The following is a 22,450-nucleotide window of genomic DNA, read 5'->3' on the forward strand; positions in this document are numbered from 1 at the left end:
GACAAGCATCGCGCTGTCCGTTTCCATCCGGAAGAAGACAATGTATTGACGGCCGACGAGAATTCCACAATATTTACAACTTCAATCTGAACTGTGTAATTTTGAAAAGTTAATAAAGCGAGTCGTCTCTAGGGCTAATTTGCTCATAATTTGTTTCTGTATAGTTTCTATAAAACAAACGTTAGAGCCACTTTCTGCAATTATACTCCTTCCGGAGATGTACATTTTTCACAGTGAAAAACTTAATGTGGGAAAGTCATCTTACAAACCCCAAGCTTATAACGATCCCGTTAAAGCCGACTTCACCTCTAAACACATGCATTGTAGGGAACTTATTGTTTTCAGGGAATAAAGGGAGTGTCTAGCGTTACGTCCAGACGGAACGCTAAAAACTGCTCAAGTTCCGTCCAGACTGAACGCCAAATCAAAATAAGTTTAGAAGAACTTGTTGGTGGGCGAGTTGGTGCATCTTCAACGTTGGTGCATCTTCAATTAACCCAACGTGTTCGAACGCGATGGAAATTGTAAAAAAAAAACAGGTACTTTCGGTTAAGTATCTACACTGTTTTCGTTTGCCACAGTTTTAGTAGTTTGGCGCCCTTCTGCCAATATATACTTCGCAGTAGAGTATTCTTCCACTTTGCCCGGATGGTTGAACCGACCGACCAAGCCAGAAGTCGCGGGTTGGACTCCCGGCCGCGGCGGCCCCTTTTCTGATGGCGGCGAAAAGCAAGAACGCCCGTGTGTTCGACATTTCGGCGCGCGTTGAAGATCCCCAGGTGGTCAAAATTAATCCGCAGCCCTCCACTACGGCGCGCCTCATCGCCGCCTGCGTTGCGTCGACGCGTTAAACCCTACAATCAATCAATTGAACCGACCTACCTACCCACAACTTTCCCCTTTAGGATAGCCCGAAAAAGAGACTACCACATGAAAACCGAAATGACGTCGCTGCCGGTCACGCTATGGCACGAGGTCTGCTTCCTCTCCGGCAATGTGTGGGTAGAGCGCACAATTAAAATAAGGTTACCTTTGCGGCTCGTCGAGTGAGAGTACGTAGTTCGCACAGAAGACTTCCTCCTGGTGCAGCGACGCCACGGTGCGGATGTTCTGGATGGCTTCGACAGCCACCTGCGCCACGGCAGTTGTGCTCTTCGTGTACAGCTGCAGCGCTGATGTGCCTCTGAAAATCACTGCTACTATGCGATCCCATTCTGACTACATCCGATCTATTTTTCATCCGATTCCAGATGTCACTACAAATTAGGGGTGGGCGATTGATCGATTAACGTTCCGATTAATCGATCGATGCTTTAGTCGCGATTAATTTTGTGAGCCGTTAATCGGTTGAAATCATGTCAGTAAACTGAAAGAAGAGTTTCGTGTTGAAATTCTGCGCAGATGCGTCGAGGACCATATTCGTGTTCAAATAACCCACCAGACGTGACAACAGAAAACGATGCAACTATGCTCAGATATGATATATTTTATAAAACCGAAAGCCTATTGTCAATTTTGAAACCTTCAGAAAGCGCAACACTGAAAAAGGCGAGACGAAAAAAGGGAGCACAGGATGAGCGCTCGTCCTGTGGTCCCTTTCTTCGTCTCGCGTTTTTTCAGCATTGCGCTTTCTGAAGGTTTCAAAATGGAATTTCACCAACTAGCGCAACTCGCGGTTCTGCTGCAGCTTATTGTCAAAACAGACAAGAAACTGGCTATGGCTGCATACAAATATACAGGGTGGACAAATCGTCGAGCGGGCCCGCGCACCATTTTGCCATTGTATAAACTAACTCTGCCGCAAGAAAATAGCGGCTTCCCCTGCAATTACAGCGAGTGCCGATGTCTATTCTAGAAGGGTGTCAGTGACGAACGCGGTGATAAGGTTCTAAGGTTCCCTACCGAATCAGTGCCATGATGACTACCTCATGTGGAATGCCTGCGAACAGGCGACGAGCACATTGATCATGTTAACAAGATAGCGTTATCAGGCTCATTTCTCGGTTTTTCCGTGCCTTCTAGCCGTCCGCTATCAGCCGTGCTTCCCAAGCGTCCACAGAAGTACGTCACCACTGCAAAGCGGAACCTGCAACTGAGGCAACCAGATAAGCAATAATCCGCGGCCGTTGCGGGATAATGCGCTGGTTTAATTCTACGAAACATCTTCGCCGTGGTCACCACTTGAGGGTGAAACGTTTTATAAATATCGTTTTGACACATTACACTTTCTTATTGATGAATGTAGTCGTCTGCCGTTTCGGTAACGTCAAAGGGTTCTTTTTAAAGGTGGCGTGGTGGTTATTTAAAGGAAAAAAAGTTTAATACACGAAACGGGTAAAAAGCGAGTAGACCTGTGCATACCTGTGCATTTGCCGTATCCCGATATCATTGGTCTGTGTCCTTATCGAAAGAATAAACAATGTAACGAGGAAGACTTGCCACCATCGACGTAACGCTATCAGCGCAGCTACACAGCCGTGAAGTTGGAAGAACAGCCAGCGGAGCGTATTACCTCATGCTACCTGCATCATCATCATGGCAAGACTCAAGATCATCATCACCAGTTTGTTGTCTCGAGAGCTGAGCGCGCACGGCAGAACCCCTTCGGACTCAGCTGAGCCTCTCTGCGTTTCAACGCCTTGCTGCCGTCCTGCCAATAAACCTCCCCATAACAAACAAAAACAATTACTGCACACGACCCGTGCACCATCACCCATCATTACCAGGGACGTATTTTACCATTTTCGCACAGTCTGTGTTGCTCATTTTACGTATTATTTAAAATACGTTTCTGTAGATGCCCAAGAGTATTTCAAGGGGATTTCTTGGTAAAATTAAGCAGTTGTGAATTTGCGCCTCTACTCACTCCGTTATCATCGCGTCCCACGCGGCACTATCATTCCGCTAAGTTCACGCTTATCTCGGTGCGCACTAACACATTTAAGTATTCCTTTTTTCCCGGGACTATAACCGACTGGAACAATCTCCCCCTTAAAATTTTTTGTTCCAGTAGCATGTTGAAATGTATTGATTAAATGTTTGATCTCTAAAAAAAAGAATTTTCACATATGTACCTAATAAGTTTGTACTGCCTTGTTCACACGTTTTTCTTTACCCGCTAGAAATTGTGTAACTGGTCTTAACACAATGTAATACCACCACTCCGGCTTAGGCCTATTCTTGGCCCGCAGTATTGTTTAAATAAATAAATAAATAAGTAAATAAATAAATAAATAAATTTGGGGGTGTGCCACACTTCTCTTGAAAGGTTGTGTTTACAGAAATGCCAGCTCGAATTGCGTCGCCCCGGCGTTAGCTTTAGCGTTTCCCGATGCCAAAACTTTCGTGAGGCGTAGAACGGTCGGCGGGCGATTGTCACCCGATGCGCACTGTTGGCCCCTTTTGCTGCCGCATTCGCTTCATTGATCTCGTGCTTGCTCACTGCTCATCCGAAGGCGCACAAACGTGATCTGCATATGAGGCGCTTTTTTAACACTAAAGTGTTTTATGGCCGGGCATACCAAGATCTCACCGGCGTCATATCCGTCATGGGAATGACATAACCAGAAAAAGTTCCATTGACGCGGCTGTGCCCGGATTCGGGCCACGAACTCTTTCGCCGGAACGTGAGCTACACAGCGCTCTGCCCACTGCGCTACGAATTCAAACGTGAGTAGGCCCACAAACGCGCCTTATATCTGTCCCACTACTTTCTTCGTTCAGATGCCGTCTCAGAGATGCTTCCGTCTAGGAGAAGAAAAGCGAAGTAATGAGCGCCGGTAGTTGCGCCTCGATGCTAGCGTCTTCGCGTACGCGGGACGCGGGTGAATTGATGCACCCTCCACCACCTGCTGCTTTCGGTTTCGGTTTCGTTTCTGTTGTGTTAGCATGATTTTCAAGTGGCTGTGATTTCAGTCGGATTTACGCAATGCTCCGGCTCGTGCAATCCAGTGTCTATCGTTGATGCGTCTAACGGCGCCATACCGACATAATATAAATAGCGATGTGCAAGTTCATCTGGATGCAAATAAATCCTCCTGTGAAGGCACACTTCCCTTTCGTGTTTTACCGATTCCTATGAAAGAGGGATCAACCACATTTTTTTTTCGAAATGCGCCACGTCTACGTAAGGGGAATTTGAGAAACAAGCGGAAGTTTGTTACCGGGCCTAAATGCAACGCCGTCAAAGATAGTTTACATGTCAGAAAGGCGAAGTTTCTGGCCACAAGTAACTAAAAATTATGCCGCGATTTTGAGCAATATTGGGGTGAAAAGCTTGGATTTGGCTCGTATTGAATTGAAACACTCAAGTTGATGCGGCATTCTTAAAAAAATACCCCATTTAAATTGATTTTCAAGCAGTTTAGTTTTGGTGGAGAAGGCTTTAAAAATACGCAACAAGGCTTCAAGAACAGTAGAACTATAAAGGAAGAGCATGTGAGCCGTCTTGGCACCATTAGCAGCTCTTTTGGAATTCTTCGCCAGCATAATTTTCTTGGGCACGCCTGAACGCACTCGTGAAGTAAGCAAGCTTTTCAATGCATTGGCATGAATTTCAAAACTCTTCAAAAGAAAGCTGCTCATATCTCTTCTTCACCTCAATAAATTGGTTCGCACTCTAAGAGGGGGGAGGGAGGCAGATTTACCAGGGCTTGAATGTGGCGGATATTCATTGAATACTATGATGCTAAATATGGGCCAAATCAAAAATAAATATAACCACAGCTATTTCTTAGGGTAGGCCTGGTAGGGTGAGACGACCTGCAATCATTGTTTCACATCTGTCAGTTTCATTTCGTTCACTGCTTCTTCCGCTTACTTCATCGTTTACATCCGGGGACAGATCTTTCGCCTATCTCTTAATTGCAGTCGAAATTCATAATAAGCCAGCTCGAAAAAGCAAAAAAAAAAACTTCCGAAAAAACACCACGAAACAGTCTGAACAGTGAAGCCAAACGTGAACTCCTATTGAGAAAATGAATTTGGCTCATTTTGATCCTTGAAACAGCAGGATTTCGCTCATTTTCGATACGAACTACGCAATGCATACGCGTTTCCAGGGCGTATTCTGGAGTATTTTCGTGCTGCCCCTTTTTTAAGGGAAAGTTACCGAGTTTTTCTTGTCACTGCAGTTTTATCCGGCTTAGTTTCGGCTTGTGGATCTAGCCCATTTCAAAAAAAAAAAAAAAGGAACGCCTGATACGTTCGTATTATGTAGTCGTGCACCTTGGTGGAGTAGTCGAGCGCCTGCTTGGAGGAGATGAGCTTTCCACGCAACATGCGGCTCTCCAGGTAGGTGGCGAGGAGCACCAGGGGCACGAAGGCGAGCACGATGAAGCCCAGGTGCCAGTCCCAGTAGAACGACATCACCAGGCAGGCGATGAGCGCCGAGAACGCCTGGCACAGCGACGTCAGCTTGCTGCACGTGCCCTGCATGTCGAGAGAGAGAGAGAGCTGAGGCCTTGGTAAAGGGTAGTGCACGCAGGCACCATGCAGGGTGCAACCTTCTTCTCAGGTCCCATCTCGCTAGAGGACACCGCCCGAGAAATTCAAGACCTATAGTGGTGAACAAGCGAACCCGGCGGCGTTGCAGGCGAACCGGATTGGCAAGACCAGGTCCGTGGTGATCCCCTTCGAGGGACCCAAGGTTCCGAACTACGTGCGTTACGGGAACCTGCTGGTTCAATGCTCCCTGCACTGCAAGCAGATTGAGGTCTGCTACAAGTGTGGCCGCGTCGGACACCGAATGGACGTGTGCCCCAATTCCCAAAATCGCATCTGCCGCGGGTAAAGTGGAAACAATTCTCCACGAAAAAGAAGACGCATTGACTAGTCTAGCGAGCACAAACAAAACATAAGGTAGAGATTGGCCTGTGCTTTTCTGTGTGGTGATCCCATATCAGTTTCCAGAATAATAGCCACTGCTCAAGAACATTTGCTAGTTTGTAATGGTACTACATTATGTACTTCAAAGGATAACTAAATGTTACGTATATGCATGCATGTCAGGGAAGCGTTGAAGAATTGTGTTGAAAGTGAACTGAACAACCATAACAAACTATACGATTGTGTATTTTCTGCAAAGTTGATAAAATGCAAAACTGCGCAATAATATTTGGATCATTTTATTGATGCGGAGAGTGTAGGTTCACCTTTTTTATATAGTGGCGCATAACAAACATAATTCTTTACAACATGACCTAGTTCAGGTTAGGACCGAAGCCTTTGTTTTACTGCCTGTGGGGAAGGATATTTGCCCACAGGATTGTTTCGGTCGATGCCTAGGGCAGTAACTTTATCAACAACTAGATTCAGTGTATATGTTGTGTTAGGTCACACAAATCCTGTACCACGCTAAGCTTGCACATCGAGTAACATTGTTTAGTGAGCATCACTCTTCAGCTTTAGCAAATATATTTCTCTATTCAAAGTAGTTTTGTTTTCAAAACGAAGCTGCAGGCGTACATAAGTTGCGAGCAACAGTAAACACTAGCTAATTTTGGTCCATGTATCTTCATCTGCTCATTATGGCGACAAATTTGCCTTTAAAAAGAGAAAATAGAATAATTTTTTAATTCAATTGGAGGTTAGGTAAGTATTGTTTGGGTACAACGCATAAAAGAGTGGTATGTTAATGTTACCTTCCCGATTATTTAATGCGTCATGCGACAAAATGCAGATGGCACAGCTGAGTTTTCCCATATTTTCTCCTGTATGTTCCACTGCCCTTTTCAGCAGTGGTATGACAGACAGCAATGATCTCGGCTCGTGAAACGCGTAGTGACTACGGCTAATAGGGTATCTAGACTAAGTTGGCGAATTCTGTACTAATGACAGGCAGCTGAGCAATTTCCTGGACAAGTCCAAAATTTTTGCTTCCACGAGAATGCCCAAGCCCGAGAATGCTCAGTTTAACAATTTCGATCCCGTGTTGGTAATGACGGTAGGGAGAAAAAACAGTTGTTATTTGCATTAATTCTGAATTCTGGATGTCGATGGTAGTTTGTAATGTATTATTTTAAAGGCGGTGATTAACTTAGAATTGAGTAGGTGAGTGCCATGTGATCGTCTGCTCCAATGTGATCCTTGGGTTACTGATGAATTTTTTGGTATGGAAATGCATTTGCTGTTCTTTCCGCAATGTCTAGCATTGATCGCAGCACCTATAATAAAAAATTTCTCCACTGCGTAGGAGACAAGGGGGAAAAATAACAGCGATGCGTTGGTGGAAAATTTTGCTTTTCGTTAGATTTTCTCGTCCGGCCCTCTTTGTTTTTTCTCCGTTTAGTACCGACATTGCAAGACGACACAAGCTGAACTACCAGTTTGGTGCGGACCTTCAGAAGCCGCAACAAGGCACTGTGCATTTTAGAATTGCTGCAGACAAAAGGAAAAAAAATTGGCGGTCGTTAACGGTCTCCAGGCGGTGTAAATTAACCCTTATAGTCCTACACAACAGTAAGTTCCGTTCCGGAGATTTAAACTCTAACTAAAAAAATGTAACAAAAATGTTCGAATTTCTATGTTCTTTAGACCTAATCGCGGGCGTATTTTTTAGGGCAAGCAAAAAAGAATTGAACAACAGCGAAAACGCATGGAGGGCGTCGCGGGTCGTCGGCTTGTGTACTACACGGACGCGTCGGGCATGACGGAGCCCTGCCTGCCGCCAAAACTCCAGCGCAGGAGGTCCATACTCGCTGGCGAGCAGTTTCTCCTAGGCTACTGTGTACTATACAACATTCAAGTGTGGTGTGCGGGGGCAGAACCAGCGGAGAACGCGTGCTCTCGTTGCGATGAAAAAATTGTGCAGAGCGCCGGCGTTCCCCGGAGAACTCCTGTTGTGTACAGGCCACATAAAAGTTTTTAAGCAAACTGATCAAATGTTTAAGCTCTCTAACTAAACTGTATGGTATCAAATGGAGAAGTAAGACCATTTAAGGCAAGAATTGAGGATAAATTTAGCAAAGAAAACTTGCGCAGCCAAGTGATAAGCAGCAGACGCCAGGGACGCTGCTTACAACAGAAGCTCCACAGCAGAAACTTTGGCTCGTTAGTACGTACTGGCTCGTTATTGCATGAGCGCATGTGAAAGTGCTCAGGCGCAAAGCAGTGTATACTGCTTACGCGATAACACCACATCATAAGCAGCCTCACTTCGTGTAGTATGAAGTGCATGCATTTAGCACTTTGACCCAAAATGGCGCCCTTGACTCGAGTTTGAAACTTGTTACGTCGTATGCAACGTTCGACGGCTGGATTTTCAGGTATCATTGCTCTTTTCTGGGTGAGTGTTTCCAGTAGCTTTTGCACTCATTTCGGGAGTGTAGGCTGCAGTTATCGTCTTGCCGCAACCCAGTGTGCCAAATGTCGTTTTTCACGTTCCTTTTTTTTTTCAGAGGACCGCCCAAACGCAATTCACCCCGCTACCAAGCCAGCAAGACAGGATTTAAACAGAACATGCTAAACAGACCGGGAACTTATGACGAAATTCACCCCGCCACCAAGCCAGCAAGACAGGATGTAAACAGAACATGCTGGACAGACCGGAAACTTATGACAAAATTCACCCCGCTACCAAGCTAGCAAGACAGGATGTAAACAGGACATGCTGGACAGACCGGGAACTTGTGACGAAATTCACCCCGCCACCAAGCCAGCAAGACAGGATGTAAACAGAACATGCTTGACAGACCGGGAACTTGTGACGAAATTCACCCCGCCACCAAGCCAGCAAGACAGGATGTAAACAGAACATGCTGGACAGACCGGGAACTTGTGACGAAATTCACCCCGCCACCAAGCCAGCAAGACAGGATGTAAACAGAACATGCTGGACAGACCGGGAACTTGTGACGAAATTCACCCCGCCACCAAGCCAGCAAGACAGGATGTAAACAGAACATGCTGGACAGACCGGGAACTTGTGACGAAATTCACCCCGCCACCAAGCCAGCAAGACAGGATGTAAACAGAACATTCTGGACAGACCGGGAACTTGTGACGAAATTCACCCCGCCACCAAGCCAGCAAGACAGGATGTAAACAGAACATGCTGGACAGACCGGGAACTTGTGACGAAATTCACCCCGCCACCAAGCCAGCAAGACAGGATGTAAACAGAACATGCTGGACAGACCGGGAACTTGTGACGAAGTTATGCAGGAATCCCCACTAACCATTCTGATCACGCAGTATCGAACTGCAAATTATACATTATAGTGTTTACAAATGTATCACACTGGATTCAATAAAATATTTGTAGTGACTCTGTTTCTATTATTCTGGAGATTGTGTAACGCATGGACGTCTTGCAGTGCGCTGTATTTATACGGGCACTGCTGTGTCCATTATTTTATTTGGAAATGTGTGTAGAGCGACAACGAAAGGTAAGTGCAATGGTCGTCTAAAAAGTGACTTAAATGCAGCTTAGCCAAGAAAGAGATTTCATTGGTATCCCAACAACCAGTTTTAAACTGAGATTTTTCAGGTCCTTTCAGCCGATTCCGTAACACATCCAAATTGCATGTTACAGTCCTTTTTTACGACCTATTTTGAACCGCATTTCTCTCAACGTCTACAACACCGGATGTAGTTTGTTAAAAAATAGGTTATCCAGACGGACATTAAAAGAGACATCTGCGCAACGATGGGAGTCTTTTCGGAGTCGTTTTGTAGACCTTTTTTCGGCTGGCATATACGCAGCGTGTACGTTTTGGAACCTTTTTTGCTACCTGGGGCTCAAACAGAAGACAACCCCAACGATGGGAAGTGTGCTTTACATAGGGTTCCACACAGCTTATGTACCGCACTTGCGTAAACAGGTGGCACGTGAGTGATGGCGGTATTCAGACAGCACACTACTCCTTTGTTTGTGAGTGGTGAGGCACCGAGAATGTCATGCGTGTTGAATTAGGTAGTGAACAAACCGTCCTTCATTGGGACCGGGAGGCCGTTGTATGGCACCACTGTCACCGTCGCTTCAGTTCGCCACGGCGCTAGCCATGGCGAACTGCTCGTCAGTGGAATTCCGGTTGCGGTCAGCGCAGCGTAGTTGTGCGCGGCTTTCTGTCGTTTTGCTGCGGTGCGGCTTCCAAAGCATAGATAAACACAAGGACTTTTTTCAGATCGGTAAGTCTTGAAAGTAGAGGCGGCCTTCAAGAGGCACGCCAATTGTGTGATTTACGCCCATACTCAGTAATTACAAGCAGCAGACGATGCTCAATGCGCCAAGCTAGATGTCAATCTGGAAGCGCAAGTCCATTCCTACGTGCAACGTTTTCATGCCTGTATGCAGTTCGGCGTATCGAGCAATATAGTGCAGCTAACCTCTCGTACAAAGCCGGTGTGTACAGCCGATCCAGGAATGCTGCGAAACAGCGTCGTGCTCAGTCGAAAGACAAAGTTGGGGGGTGCCGCCTGAGATTTTCCCAAAAACAAAATTGTCATGAACGACGCTCCGCAACTTACTAACTTCGGTAGAAACGTGGTTGATTGCACAGAAATACGCTCACTGCAGTCAGCGAGAATCGTTTACAGATTAAAGACCGCACGATACTAGAACGTTATTGCGTGCCGTGGAAAACCATTGCTTTATAAGACTTGCAATGGTTGCTGTCTAGTTCGTAAATGGCTTTTCAAAAAGAATTCCTGCGATGGTAAAGAACAAGAGACAGGAGGGTGCCAAAAACCTGCCCGCAGTTTCACAACTGAATGCTGCGGTCGAGTTTTACAAGCTGCCACCTACCCTTGAAATATCATGCACTCCTCCGTTTAATGACGATAATGGTTTATCGCAACGCTTCCTCGTGTGGGTTTCCTTGATTACCTTCTGGATTTATACTTTGACTAGTTGAGCTTCGAATTTGATGAGCACGCAGCTTGTTCTTTTGATCCCAGCGTCGTTGACTTTGACACTTTACCATTCTATTTCGCACGAAAGAACCTTCGCGTTAGACGGAGGGCTGGATGATTTTTGTTTTAATCTTGCGCGTCCATGCCCCCCTCTCCAAATTATTCTAACTGCTTCCAACGTGTCGGAAATGCGTCTGTGCTCAAGGGCGCCCGCAGACCTTTTTTCAAGGGGGGCATCCATTACTTGGGGGGGGGGGGGGGTACGGTTGAATAGCCCCAAAAAGGCGCTATTTGTGGTTTAAACTAGGCATATGAAACAAAAATTACGAACAGCGACTTAGAACCAGACTTGGAAAATATACATTGGATTTTAACTACAGTTAATAAAGAAAATGCGAAAAGTTACTGTCACTTCGTAAGGAGCAGTGGTCAGTCTCGCTGCCTGAGGGTTCTCGACTCACGCCAACTGATCACCAGCACACAGCACAAAACGTTCACATACACATAACTGCACTCCGTGAATATTCTTTAAATAGCAGCTGCAGACGCCTCGGGTTTTTCTGGGCGAATGGCGAGATGACATGTGTGATGAAGTCTGTTGAAGTGGCTCACACAATAAAGATACTACTAGCCTCCCTGACTTTCAATGCAGTACAGGTGTACATGCGTTTTGAGGGGTTGATTTATTTTGCAATTTAGAAGGAAAGGGCGTACAAGGTGATGTGACTGCACGGGAAGATGTCACACTCGCCCTACTAAGTGTGGCGGTGAAGGTTTTTTGCTAGATATAGCTGCAAATTTATTCAAAAACTGAAGTTCTTGCGGTAATACTGCATAAATGTAGAGTTTAGACAAAAAAATACGTCAAACCTTTCAGAATTGTTCGCTATCTTCTACAGCCAGCACAGGAAGTCTGTTTCACTGCCGTGACATGACCGGCAATGGCAATGTTTGTCAGCGTTTAACGTGCAATGTTGACCGCAGTCCTGAAGGGCGTTTCATACGGATACGCAGGACCTGAGTGTGCTAATCACAGCGTGGATTGTTGGGCTGGTCGGTTCACTTACATAATTAAAAAAACTTCGCGTAAACGACGGCACACAGGAGAGAACGTCGGTGCCGTTATCTCCTCTCTTTCGTCCTTCAGGGCAAAGTTATTTTAATTATGGGCCCACCAAGCTGTGCAGCTTTTTTTTTAGTGCACAAAAATATCCGAATCTCCCGGCCCCCGCTTGCCCCCCCTTCCGGACGCCAATGTAGACTGTGCTCGAGGGCTTGGGCAGATGCACCCCTATTTGAGGCAAGTAGTCGGGCGTTTTCCGTTTCTTAACAAGGCGTGTGCGATTTTTTAGGTAACCGGCAAAAAATACTTACGCATTCAAAAATACAGATTGAAGTTAACACTGCCACATTTTTTTAACTACCCGTGCCAGCATTTATTTCACGTAGGTTGTAAAACGGGAAGGGGAGGGGGGATGGTTTGTAGCTTGGGCTGTTGGGTGAAAGCTTACGGTTACAGAAAAAAAGTGAAAACGGCCGCTGCGTTTCCACGGCCACACGGTAATCGATCTCGTATGTATGTAAGTGCCTTTCTCTTCAAAGCGCACGCATCGAGGTATCCCATCGTTAAGGCTGGCGTGGAACCGTAGTCATTGAAACTAGTCAAGATAATTCAAAGTGGTATAAATAAATACTAATATTAATAGTGTTATTCCTCCTCAGATGGCGCGCAGCGAGGCGCAGAGAGCTGCAAAAAGGGCTCATGTCAGTGTAGCCCATTCCCAAACGTAGAAGTGTTCAGCAATTTACGTAACCGCTAGTGCATTTAAGAAGAAATGAATACTAAGAATACTAAGTTTTATTAAGTTTTATTCGTACTCAGATCGGGTGAAGAGAAGCGCAGATCCCTGCAAGAAGCGCTCATGTCATTGTAGCACGTACCCAAATTTAGAAACCCGCCGCGGTGGCTCAGTGGCTAAGGCGTTGCGCTGCTGAGCACAAGGTCGCAGGTTCGATTCCCGGCCGCGGCGGCCGCTTTTCTGATGGAGGCGAAAAGCAAAAACGCCCGTGTGTACGAGATTTCGGCGCACGATAAAGATCCCCAGGTGGTCAAAATTAATCCGGAGCCCTCCACTACGGCGCGCCTCATCGCCTGCGTTGCGTCGGCGCGTTAAACCCTACAATCAATCAATCCCAAATTTAGAATCATCCGAGAAGTCTATGCAGCCGTTATTGCATGTAAGAACCCAACTGAGCTGTCCAGACTTTCTTTAACCGCACATATCCGCTCACAACACCACCAAAACATTCAAAGCACCGAAGAAAACGCGGAAAAAACAACGGGAAGCAGCGTAGTCCAATGCACCCTCTCATTCCATTAACGAAGAGGGCGCCGAGTGGTGGCGCCACCCGTCCAGCTGTCCGGTCCCTATAGTCAAGTTATATGTGGCACAATACGGGCTTATCATCACGGAGCAATATTTGGTTGATGATGTGTCTCCACTTCGTGCATTAACACACGCCGCTAAAAACGCCTACACAAGCGCGAATGTTCGGAGGTGGGTTTGGTTCTCGTAAATTTTATGCACCACAATCCTAAGGAATGACCTATCAAGGTTAATATTTATTTTGTGCTTTAGAAAACCCAATGCCGCAGAAGCCTGTTGCGACACTTACGCCATGAACTCGCGCTGTGTCCGAGGATAGCAAGCCGAGAAGAATGTCGGGCGTGTTTTCCAAGTCATCGTACCACGCAAGATCCTGCACGAGAAGAAGGTGTTGGCCCTCCCATTAGCATCATTAGGCTGAATTGTCGCATCCGAAAACACAACAAGTAGGGGACTAAATTTAGAGGCACATACTTCCGCTGACCTGTACTATGCACGTGTGTTGTTACGAATGGTCATTGCAGGGTAAAGACATTTGTGGAGTGTTTCACTGGAATTGGGAGCACAAAACCCTTTTATAGCCATTATAATGTACCCGTTTCACCACCACATGTGTCTTCTTCAGAAGTGTGTTGTGAAAAAGGCTTAAAAAATCCGTGAATCTGTAATCATCTGGCTGTGGCTATAATATTGGCCAGGGAAACCTAAAATTATTAATTCATGTTTTCAGCAGAAGGGTTACAAAACATTAGCAGCCCTAAGCACTTATTATTACAATGTGAACGCAAAACCATTGGTTTTAAATTGCCGAACGCATTGCACTTGGCGGAGGGCTCAGAAAGGAGGAGTAAAGTGTGTTTCTTGTAAGTGTAACTTGCCTTTATCCCTATTTACAAGGCGGCCTAGCGCCACATACCGCAGAAGTAATTTTGCTTGACGTGTATTTGTGACAACGTATGGGTACAAGCTAGTTGGTACTCCATCTAAACACCGTATAGCGCAGTAGGCAAGACACAGGACGTGTCCCCTCCGTGTCCCCTTCGTCCTGTGTCTTGCCTACTGCGCTATACGGTGTTTAGATGGTGTATTTGTGAACTCGCTTGATTCTGCTTGCACACACCTCATGCTATACACGTGAATAGTAATCCTCCCCGTGCAGCGAAAATTCTCGCACAGTGAAAGCATGGTCTTCCTTCCAGAAAATAGTTTAGTACAGTGAGGGTTTTCTCTAGTTCGAGATGCACGATTTCTTTGTAGGGATACATTTGCCATTGCCACCCACACTGTAAACGCAAACTAGCCGGAAATGGCGTTTTTAAGAAGGAATGTGCCATGAAAAGTACCTATAGCAAAAAATTTCCTCCCTAGGCATGGCGTAAAAATGTGGACGTACCTCCACGGTACTACCGTTGACCATCTGAGAACTAAACAGGATAATTTAGAATGACATAACACCATTGGTAAGATGGAGTTCGGTCCCTGCAGTACCTCCACGTCCACAAAAAACGCCATCAAGAGTGTAATCATCTCAAGCGGGCGGTCGCCATGTTAGTCCTATGTTCCGGCTGCTAATTCACGCTGAATGTTAACTGTAACCGTCACTTATTGCTAATTAAATGAGTGAGTAGCACGCGATGGCTGAACGCAGTTGCAAAGCCGATATTCCATGCCACAGCCGGCGCGATCGTCTATCTTGATCTGTTTATTTTAACAATAACTGCTGCCTCATCACGCTGCCGGCACCAAGAGATGCATAATGCTGGTCGTTGCAAAGCTCATTAACGTAACTTGCCTGTGCACAACTAGTCGGTTTAAATAGCGCGCGAATGCGCGCTCAAGCAACCGAGCGACCCTTGCCGGCTCAACACGGCACAATTGCGGAACTGCACAGCAAACACTGGGTGTCGTGTCGGTGGTTGTGCGGGCAGTCGGTGTGGTGAAACGTGCGTGTTCTTTTTTTTTTCTTTTTTGTGGGGAAGGGCGAGTAATCTGAGGTAATACGAACATTCTTAGGTGCTCCTATAACGCGAGGAACGGCCCTCAACGCATTGCCCTGCGGTGTTGCATTACTCGCAGCAGCGTCGTTGTCTCGCTAAACGTTGTTCCTTTTAAAACCTGCGCTTGAGAGCAGGTAACACACGCATACATTGCCTACGCACCGCTGCACCGTTTGCTGTAGCATAAAGCAGCCTCTAATCTTTTTTTTTCGTACTTTTAACACATCACTGTGCCTAAGGTACGGCGAACGTAAGTACCATGATCCATCGGGTACAGCGGACGTAGCGGGTAAATGACAGCACAGGCAAGTCGGACGCGCACGCTGGTGTATTCTGAGTGAAACGTGTACGAATTTTCGCATTTGTACGAGGCAGCGAGTCTTTACGTACGTCTGCTGACTTAGTAAGAGCGAGAAAGCACTTAGCAGCAGCTTTGTGGTCTCCCCTGGAAATGCGTTTGCAAATCCGGTGACACTGAGAAAGAGCATCCCGTGTGACACTGGACGAGATTACGGAATGGGGGGGGTGCCTAATGTGCAAAAACTTCGCACTGGAATATTCATAATTAAGCCAATCCATTGGCGACAGGCATTGCAGGGCGCACGATTGCGCATCTTGGGAGTCTGTTAGCAGCGCGATTCTGCCGGGCTTCGTGGTTCTGCCAGGCCAGTTTTAGAATAGTATATATGTTGTGCAAAAGTTTTACTCTAAGCATTTTTCGACGATTTTGTAGTGTATTCCAGCCTATTTGGATGGCTACTACAACCAGGTGGCTGTTAAATATTTATTTGGTGAAAAAGTAGTTCAACAGTAATGCTAAGTGACCTAACTAGAGGTTCGGCAGTAATGCTAAGTGACCTTACTTCAGATTTTCATAATTGGGGTTACAGGTACATTACCTGAGACTTAATTTTCTACCTCTACCAAACTTCACCACGACTACTTGAAGATGACAAGTTCGATTACCTGATACGATTTTCAGTTACATTTTTACCACATTTCACATAAGATATCTGGAACTGTAAGCATACCGTGGCTATGCTTGCACTGTGGTGGGCAGCCATTATGACCCATTATTGTTACTCTGCATTTTAGGCAAGGCTTTGATCATGCCACTATGTGCAACCGTATATGCAACCGTATGAAAGAGTCAATAAACAAACTCCGTGTTGGTTCCGAACGCCTTAAATAATGCAATGGACATTTTCTCAATGTTGGCAGTTTATTCATTTATAAATAGGGTAGGTCTTCACAGTCACCACAGGTAGTTGGCATACAGCATCACATGGATCAAATAAGGTACAACAAGGTCAAGAACTTCAGTACTATGAGGGACAATATGCGGAACAGAGGAACACTTTTTTTAATAGCAAGTACATCTTCGTGTACACTTCGCGTACACGAAGAAGAAATATACTAGAAATCCCATGCTACACATGATAAAAAAATGCACAAAGAAGGTACAATGCAACCCTGCAAGACACTTTTTCCTCTTTCACAACAAAAATAACTATACAGGCTCTGTTAGCCGTTCCATAAATAAACAAAACTGATCAATGTTTGTGCCATTTACAGCATCGCTTGATAGCGTGTTCCAAGCATTCACAGTGCGTTGCAATGTGCACTGAAGGGCACGAAATGACGACAGCATTTATTCTGGTTTGTTCTACTAGAACGGTGGCCAGGTGGATGAATATAGTAGTCTTCGTGGTCAGGTAATCCAGTCCGGTATTTGACACAAACTTTGATCAAAACACTAAAGCTATCACATGGGAATCAAAAATAGTGACAGATTCTCTGAATTATCAAGTATTTCAAAACACCAATGTGAACTTGAAAGACTGAAGCTTGAAAAACTCAGTTTTTACTTCATAGGCCTTATGCCAGCTTGCGTAGCATCTATTTACATATTTACATTAAAGATCCACCCGCCGCGGTAGCTGAGTGGCTAAGGCGTTGCGCTGCTGAGCCCGAGGTCGCGGGTTCGATTCCCAGCCGCCGCCGCCGCTTTTCTGATGGAGACGAAAAGCAAAAATGCCCGTGTGTACGAGATTTCACCGCACGTTAAAAGATCCCCAGGTGGTCAAAATCAATCCAGAGCCCTCCACTATGGCTTGCCTCATCGCCTGTGTAGCGTCAGCGTGTTAAACCCCCACAATCAATAAAATTAAATCAAGCATCTATTTACATGAAGAGAATGCTTTAATCCCGCAATAAAGATAGTCTCTATCACCTAACAAGCTATCATACACCCAATAACACTATACACGTAGACAAAGTGTACAAATTCATTAGCTCAACAAGTCAAAGATCTTTACGTTCTTATATTTACAGTGCAACATTCAAGTCATTGGCTGCAACACAGTTTCTTGGCACCTGCATGCCAGCGAAAATTCCTAACTGGTCAAATCCTAGTGCTTGCCCACATAACAAGCGTGCAACTACTGTACAACAGAAACTTTAACAAGGTAGACACAAACAGTATATACACAGAAGCCTCCAAAACTTGTTAGTCATTCTCTGTAAAAAAGGCATATCTGGTATTTACATAGCTGTGAGCTCTCAGACTGTACAAGTACATTGGTTCAAAATACTCTTCAAGATGTCCAATGTTTTCTATTATAACCTTATGATCTGTGTGGGCTACAGCGAAACAGTGGAGATGATTGTCAAAATATTGTGTCTCTAGGATAGATGCAATGACAAAGTACTTGTTGTCGCAACATGCAATCAGCTGTACCTGGGCGAACCGAGGAAGTTCGTCTGCTTGGACAATTAGTGGCAGCACACCAGACGTGCATACTGTCCTTGCTGACAATGTGACTGTTGAAAAACATTCAACATACATCCCTGCTGTGCCAAGTTCCTGAAGCCTGTCCTTCAGCAGTTGAGGCAGTGAGTCAAAGTCTTTGTTTTTGCCACCCACGGTGGTTACTAGCTGAACTGGTTGAGCAAGGGAATACATCAAACTCAGCTGGTGGCGACGGCTTAGTGTAGCCGAAACATTTTTGAAGTTGCGCGTTTTTCTTGCTAGAGACTTGAAATATTGGTGCTTCGCTTCAAACCGCATACACGAGAGCTTTGAAAGTGGGCCATACAAAAGCAGAAGTCTGGGGTAGTGAATCAAATAGTGCATTTTTGGGATGACACAAACATTTGGGAATACTTCCTTAAAACTGCTGTAAAAATCTTCGATTTTCACTTTTAGGTACGCTGCAACACTTTGGGGAACCTGAGGTGCAAGAATAATGTCAGCCGCAACTCGCAATGCAAGGTAGACACCATAGGCTGCGTTGTCCCTAGGAATGCAGTCACCGATGATGAGGGAAAAGTAGCGAAAAAAGCAAAGCTTTTCCGCAGCTGAGCCCTTAATGACCTGGCTCCCAAAGAGAACTCGGCGTGTGAGAGGAGGTAGCCTAGCTTTCTTGTCAGCACCTTGAAGTGGGAATGAACTAAGCCTCTTGTTCAGCTCGTCTAGGGTGAAAACATCACTATTAATCAAGTGCTTGTTCACATGTTTCATTACGAAAGGAATGACACCCTCAAAGAGGTCATGCATAATGTCTGGTGGCAAACCTTGTGTGGCATCAAATGACTGGATGGCACTTAGGCAGCTTTCGCCAGTTACACCATAGCAGTTGGACAAATTTTTGTCTGTCTTTATGAGCTCCACATGACGTGCATGGGCATCCTTGGTTCTTAGAGTGTATTCATGCTCCTGCCACTTTGCATCAATTTCATCTTTAGTGGCCATGCAGAAGCGGCAGATGGGGCCCGATGAAAAGTGGTCACGAAAGCCGCCAATCTGGTGGCTGGATAAGTTGTCTCCGCACACGTACAACACTGACCCCTTTAGTATTTCTCCATTGAGCTCAACCCCTTCAGTCTCTAACTTGTGAATGTCAGCAAGGAGTGGCTGAAAAATTTTGTGCAAGCCGACTTTCTGGACAAGCACGTCCTTTGCAATGAGTACAAGATACTTCTCATTCAGTTTTGAGCGAAATTTAGGGGATGAGTTGAGAATTGTGAGGTACCCAGCTAACACCTTGTGCTTTCCACGCTTACTTCCTATAGGATTGCAAACATCAAACTCGTCAAAGTAAAGTTGGAGAGCAAGCAGGCCTTCGTTGTTAGCATTCGAAAAAAATGAATGCTGTTGAAAATAAGAGCCATCTGGCACATCCTGCAGTAAGTGGGCCTTGTGTGGTTGAATACGTTCAAATTCACCACGAGCCTCTGCAATAGCCTGTATTGTCTCTAAAATTGGGACGTACTCATAAGTGTCGCCCTTTTCGTCAGAGCAGCTCACTCTGCGAGGAGACACAAATGTGTGCACGGCCTTCCAGTGGTTTTCTCTGCCTATCCTGGTTTTCAATTTTCCAAGCTTAGATGTGTCAACTGATGCTAGAGTCTCTTTAAACTCTGTGGTGAAGGCAATTACATCGCTTGCTATCTCACTTATGGTACTTTCTGGTAACTGTCTGCCTTCCTGCCACTTAAGAAGCAAAGAAGAAAGATGTGAGGTGCATTGAGTGGTCGGGTCAGCCGCTTGAGCATCATGAACTTGCACCTCGTCGGTGGCTTGTTCAGACACGGTGGACCCACTGTATGCCACTTCCTCGCCTGCATCATCCTGGGGCGGCTGTAGCTCAGTAGGAGGTGCGCTGCTTGTACTGCTCGAAGCAAACAGGTGACCATGATGACGGCTGACATGCTTGCGAAAGGAGCTGTAGAGCTTGTAAGTTCTGCTGCAGCCTTCCAGGTTACATTGCCAGTCACCTTCAGTGCCGTGCCATGTGCAGTAGTGACGGAAAAGGTGGTTGAAAGAAGGTGTCCTCTGTTGACACCGATTGCAGACGTAAGTAGCTACGTGCTCCATCTGAAATGAAAAATGCGACAAAACAATAATTTGTTTCTACCTTGCTCATTTAGGTAGCTTTGAGGAAAGCAGTGGGCTAACACACAGCCTGGGAGTGTAAAATGTGGAACCACTGAGCACAGAGGCTTTGGGAGTGTTTGGAAGGTGGAAAATGGGGAGGGGCAGGGGGATTTTTGACAGTAGCACGGTGGTGTTTTCTGAGCTTAGGGGGGGTATCAAGACAAAAAATAACTTGTGTGGAATAACTAGCCTTCCGTAACTCACTCAACTGCATTACAGCCACGAAGATTTTTTAACCAAAAATAAAAGCAAGAAATATTGAACGCCTTTCAAATCTCGCACTAGTGACATAATATGGGCAGCATTTACATTATATGTACCAGCATTAAGCACAGTTATCACTGCATTAAGTGTTTTTTTTAACATTCAAACGATCCAATTACAAGGAATCGCTCTGCTACGATTGTCCAGTCATGTTTTGTTGCGGGGGCTGTAATCGGCCACAACCAATCTTACAAACAAGCCTTTGTGACATTGAGAAATCGCCAAAATGTGGCTGTGGAGTCGCTACTGCTTTATTTTTTTATTACGTGGAATATTTGTTAGAAGCCTGTGATTAAATTGGTATTACTGCTATTGAGCTGAAACATTCTCTATTGATCTGAAGCATTCTCCTTGTTTGTATACTAACTTGTATGTATCTCACACCGTTGGAAATAATAAAGAATTCAAATTCAAGGAAGCACACTGGTCTTTTTTTGCTTTCCAACCAATTTTGACAAAACTTCATGGGCTTGTTCAGTATTTGTAGCTGATTTCAAATATCTAATTAGTCTTTATGTGAGATAAGTAGTGTCTTAGTTAAAAAAATTTCCTTGATTGTTCTTGAGAACAATAGGAAAAAAACTATTCAACAAAAAATTACCAGCAAGACATGAATAGATGCCAGAAGTTGTGTAGAAAAAATATGGGAAGCAGTTTTTTTTGTTTTGCAATCACATACATGTTTACATTGTTTACATAAATATAACTTTTAAGTTTGAACTACTCCTGCTAACCAATTAAAAATACACAGTGCCTAGAGTTACGTCTGACTGAACCCGAAATTGAAAACTAGAGCTACGCCCGACGGGACCCAGAATTGAAAACTATAATTACGTGCGAGGGAACTTTAGGCCAATGTTTTGAGTTACGTCCGGCGTAACATAAAGCACACAAAAATTTTTACAGCTGACGGCACCAAATACCGCGATGCTCTATGTGTGTAATCTACACGCAACATGATTGAAATGGTCGGTTGTACGATACATGACGTCAAATTCTAAAACACATAGGTTGCTGCTTTACGGCCAAACTGGTTCAGAATGAGTAAATCGCAGGCAGGTAACATGTTTGACAGCGCCGGTTCTCCGTCGGTCGAGTGGTCAGGAGCGTGATATGTGGCGAAAGAGTGGCGAATTATGGGAAAATAATTATTTCTTTGTTGAAATTGGGCCTCGCCTTTTATAAGTACCTGGTACTGACTGTTGAATCGGGCGCGGGACAGGACATGCGCTCAACCAGTATATCCGTTTCTGCGCACGCGCAGTAGCACCGGTCGCCTACCAGAGCGTAATGTGACCTCCTCCACTCTGCTGCAACTCTTTAATATTGCTAATGCGCCAAATGAGCTTCGACGCCTCATTTCGGCAGAAAATACAATGGCGCTCTTGGCACAACTTCGACGCGCTTTGGCTTCATGCCAGGCATTGATGCCGTGTTTGATTCTTACCAGTTATTGTTAGAGATTAAACATTTGTATATTTTTGTTTACTACCTTGTTCAGAGAACACCTGTTATGCAGCCAAGTGATTGAATTCTTTTGCTTGTGTTTTTTTTTAATTTGTAGCAAGGCGTTAATTTATTTCGCTCCGCTTTGCAGCACGCAAATCAGCTAAGACAATTACCCAGTGTTTACGCTGGTGTAATGCATTTTTATGTAGTTTCTCTAAATGAAAGTCACACTTTCACTAACCAAAGAAAGCAGCTTTACAAACATTCGGTTGCTCTCCAAAATGCAGAAAATCTCATGGAAAAGTTTTATGTAAGCTGCACTGTCACGCTAAAATGAATTTGCAAACACTGTTGTCGCTAGCTTTTTTACAGACAAGTTTATATAGGTATTACCGTGGAGGAAGAATTGACGGGCCTTTTTTGGAAACAGCTGATAAAGCTCGTGCGGGTTGTGCATACAAATACCACTCATTCCCGTATTACGGTTTTATGTTTGCTTTATGTGTTTTTTTTTAATTTGTGGCAAGGCGTTGCAGCCAGCAAATCAGCCTTCTTTTCATTTT

At 45.1% G+C, this 22,450-nt stretch overlaps 1 protein-coding gene across 1 annotated transcript in view; it reads right to left on the bottom strand.

The window, feature by feature from the left end:
* The window catches only part of LOC144166960 (phosphatidylcholine translocator ABCB4-like), a 220,723-nt gene that overhangs the window by 32,479 nt on the left and 165,794 nt on the right, over positions 1-22,450 (bottom strand). Inside the window, exons 15-17 of the mRNA XM_077696394.1 lie at positions 13,528-13,611; positions 5,227-5,430; positions 1,031-1,131 (exon numbers count right to left, since the gene is read on the bottom strand). Coding sequence (XP_077552520.1) covers positions 1,031-1,131; positions 5,227-5,430; positions 13,528-13,611 — 389 coding nt within the window. The remainder of the gene's footprint in view (positions 1-1,030; positions 1,132-5,226; positions 5,431-13,527; positions 13,612-22,450) is intronic.

Source organism: Haemaphysalis longicornis, unplaced genomic scaffold (genome assembly GCF_048455015.1).
Source record: "Haemaphysalis longicornis isolate Haplotype H1 unplaced genomic scaffold, Haemaphysalis longicornis Haplotype H1 scaffold_2, whole genome shotgun sequence".
Taxonomy (NCBI): Eukaryota; Metazoa; Arthropoda; class Arachnida; order Ixodida; family Ixodidae; genus Haemaphysalis; species Haemaphysalis longicornis.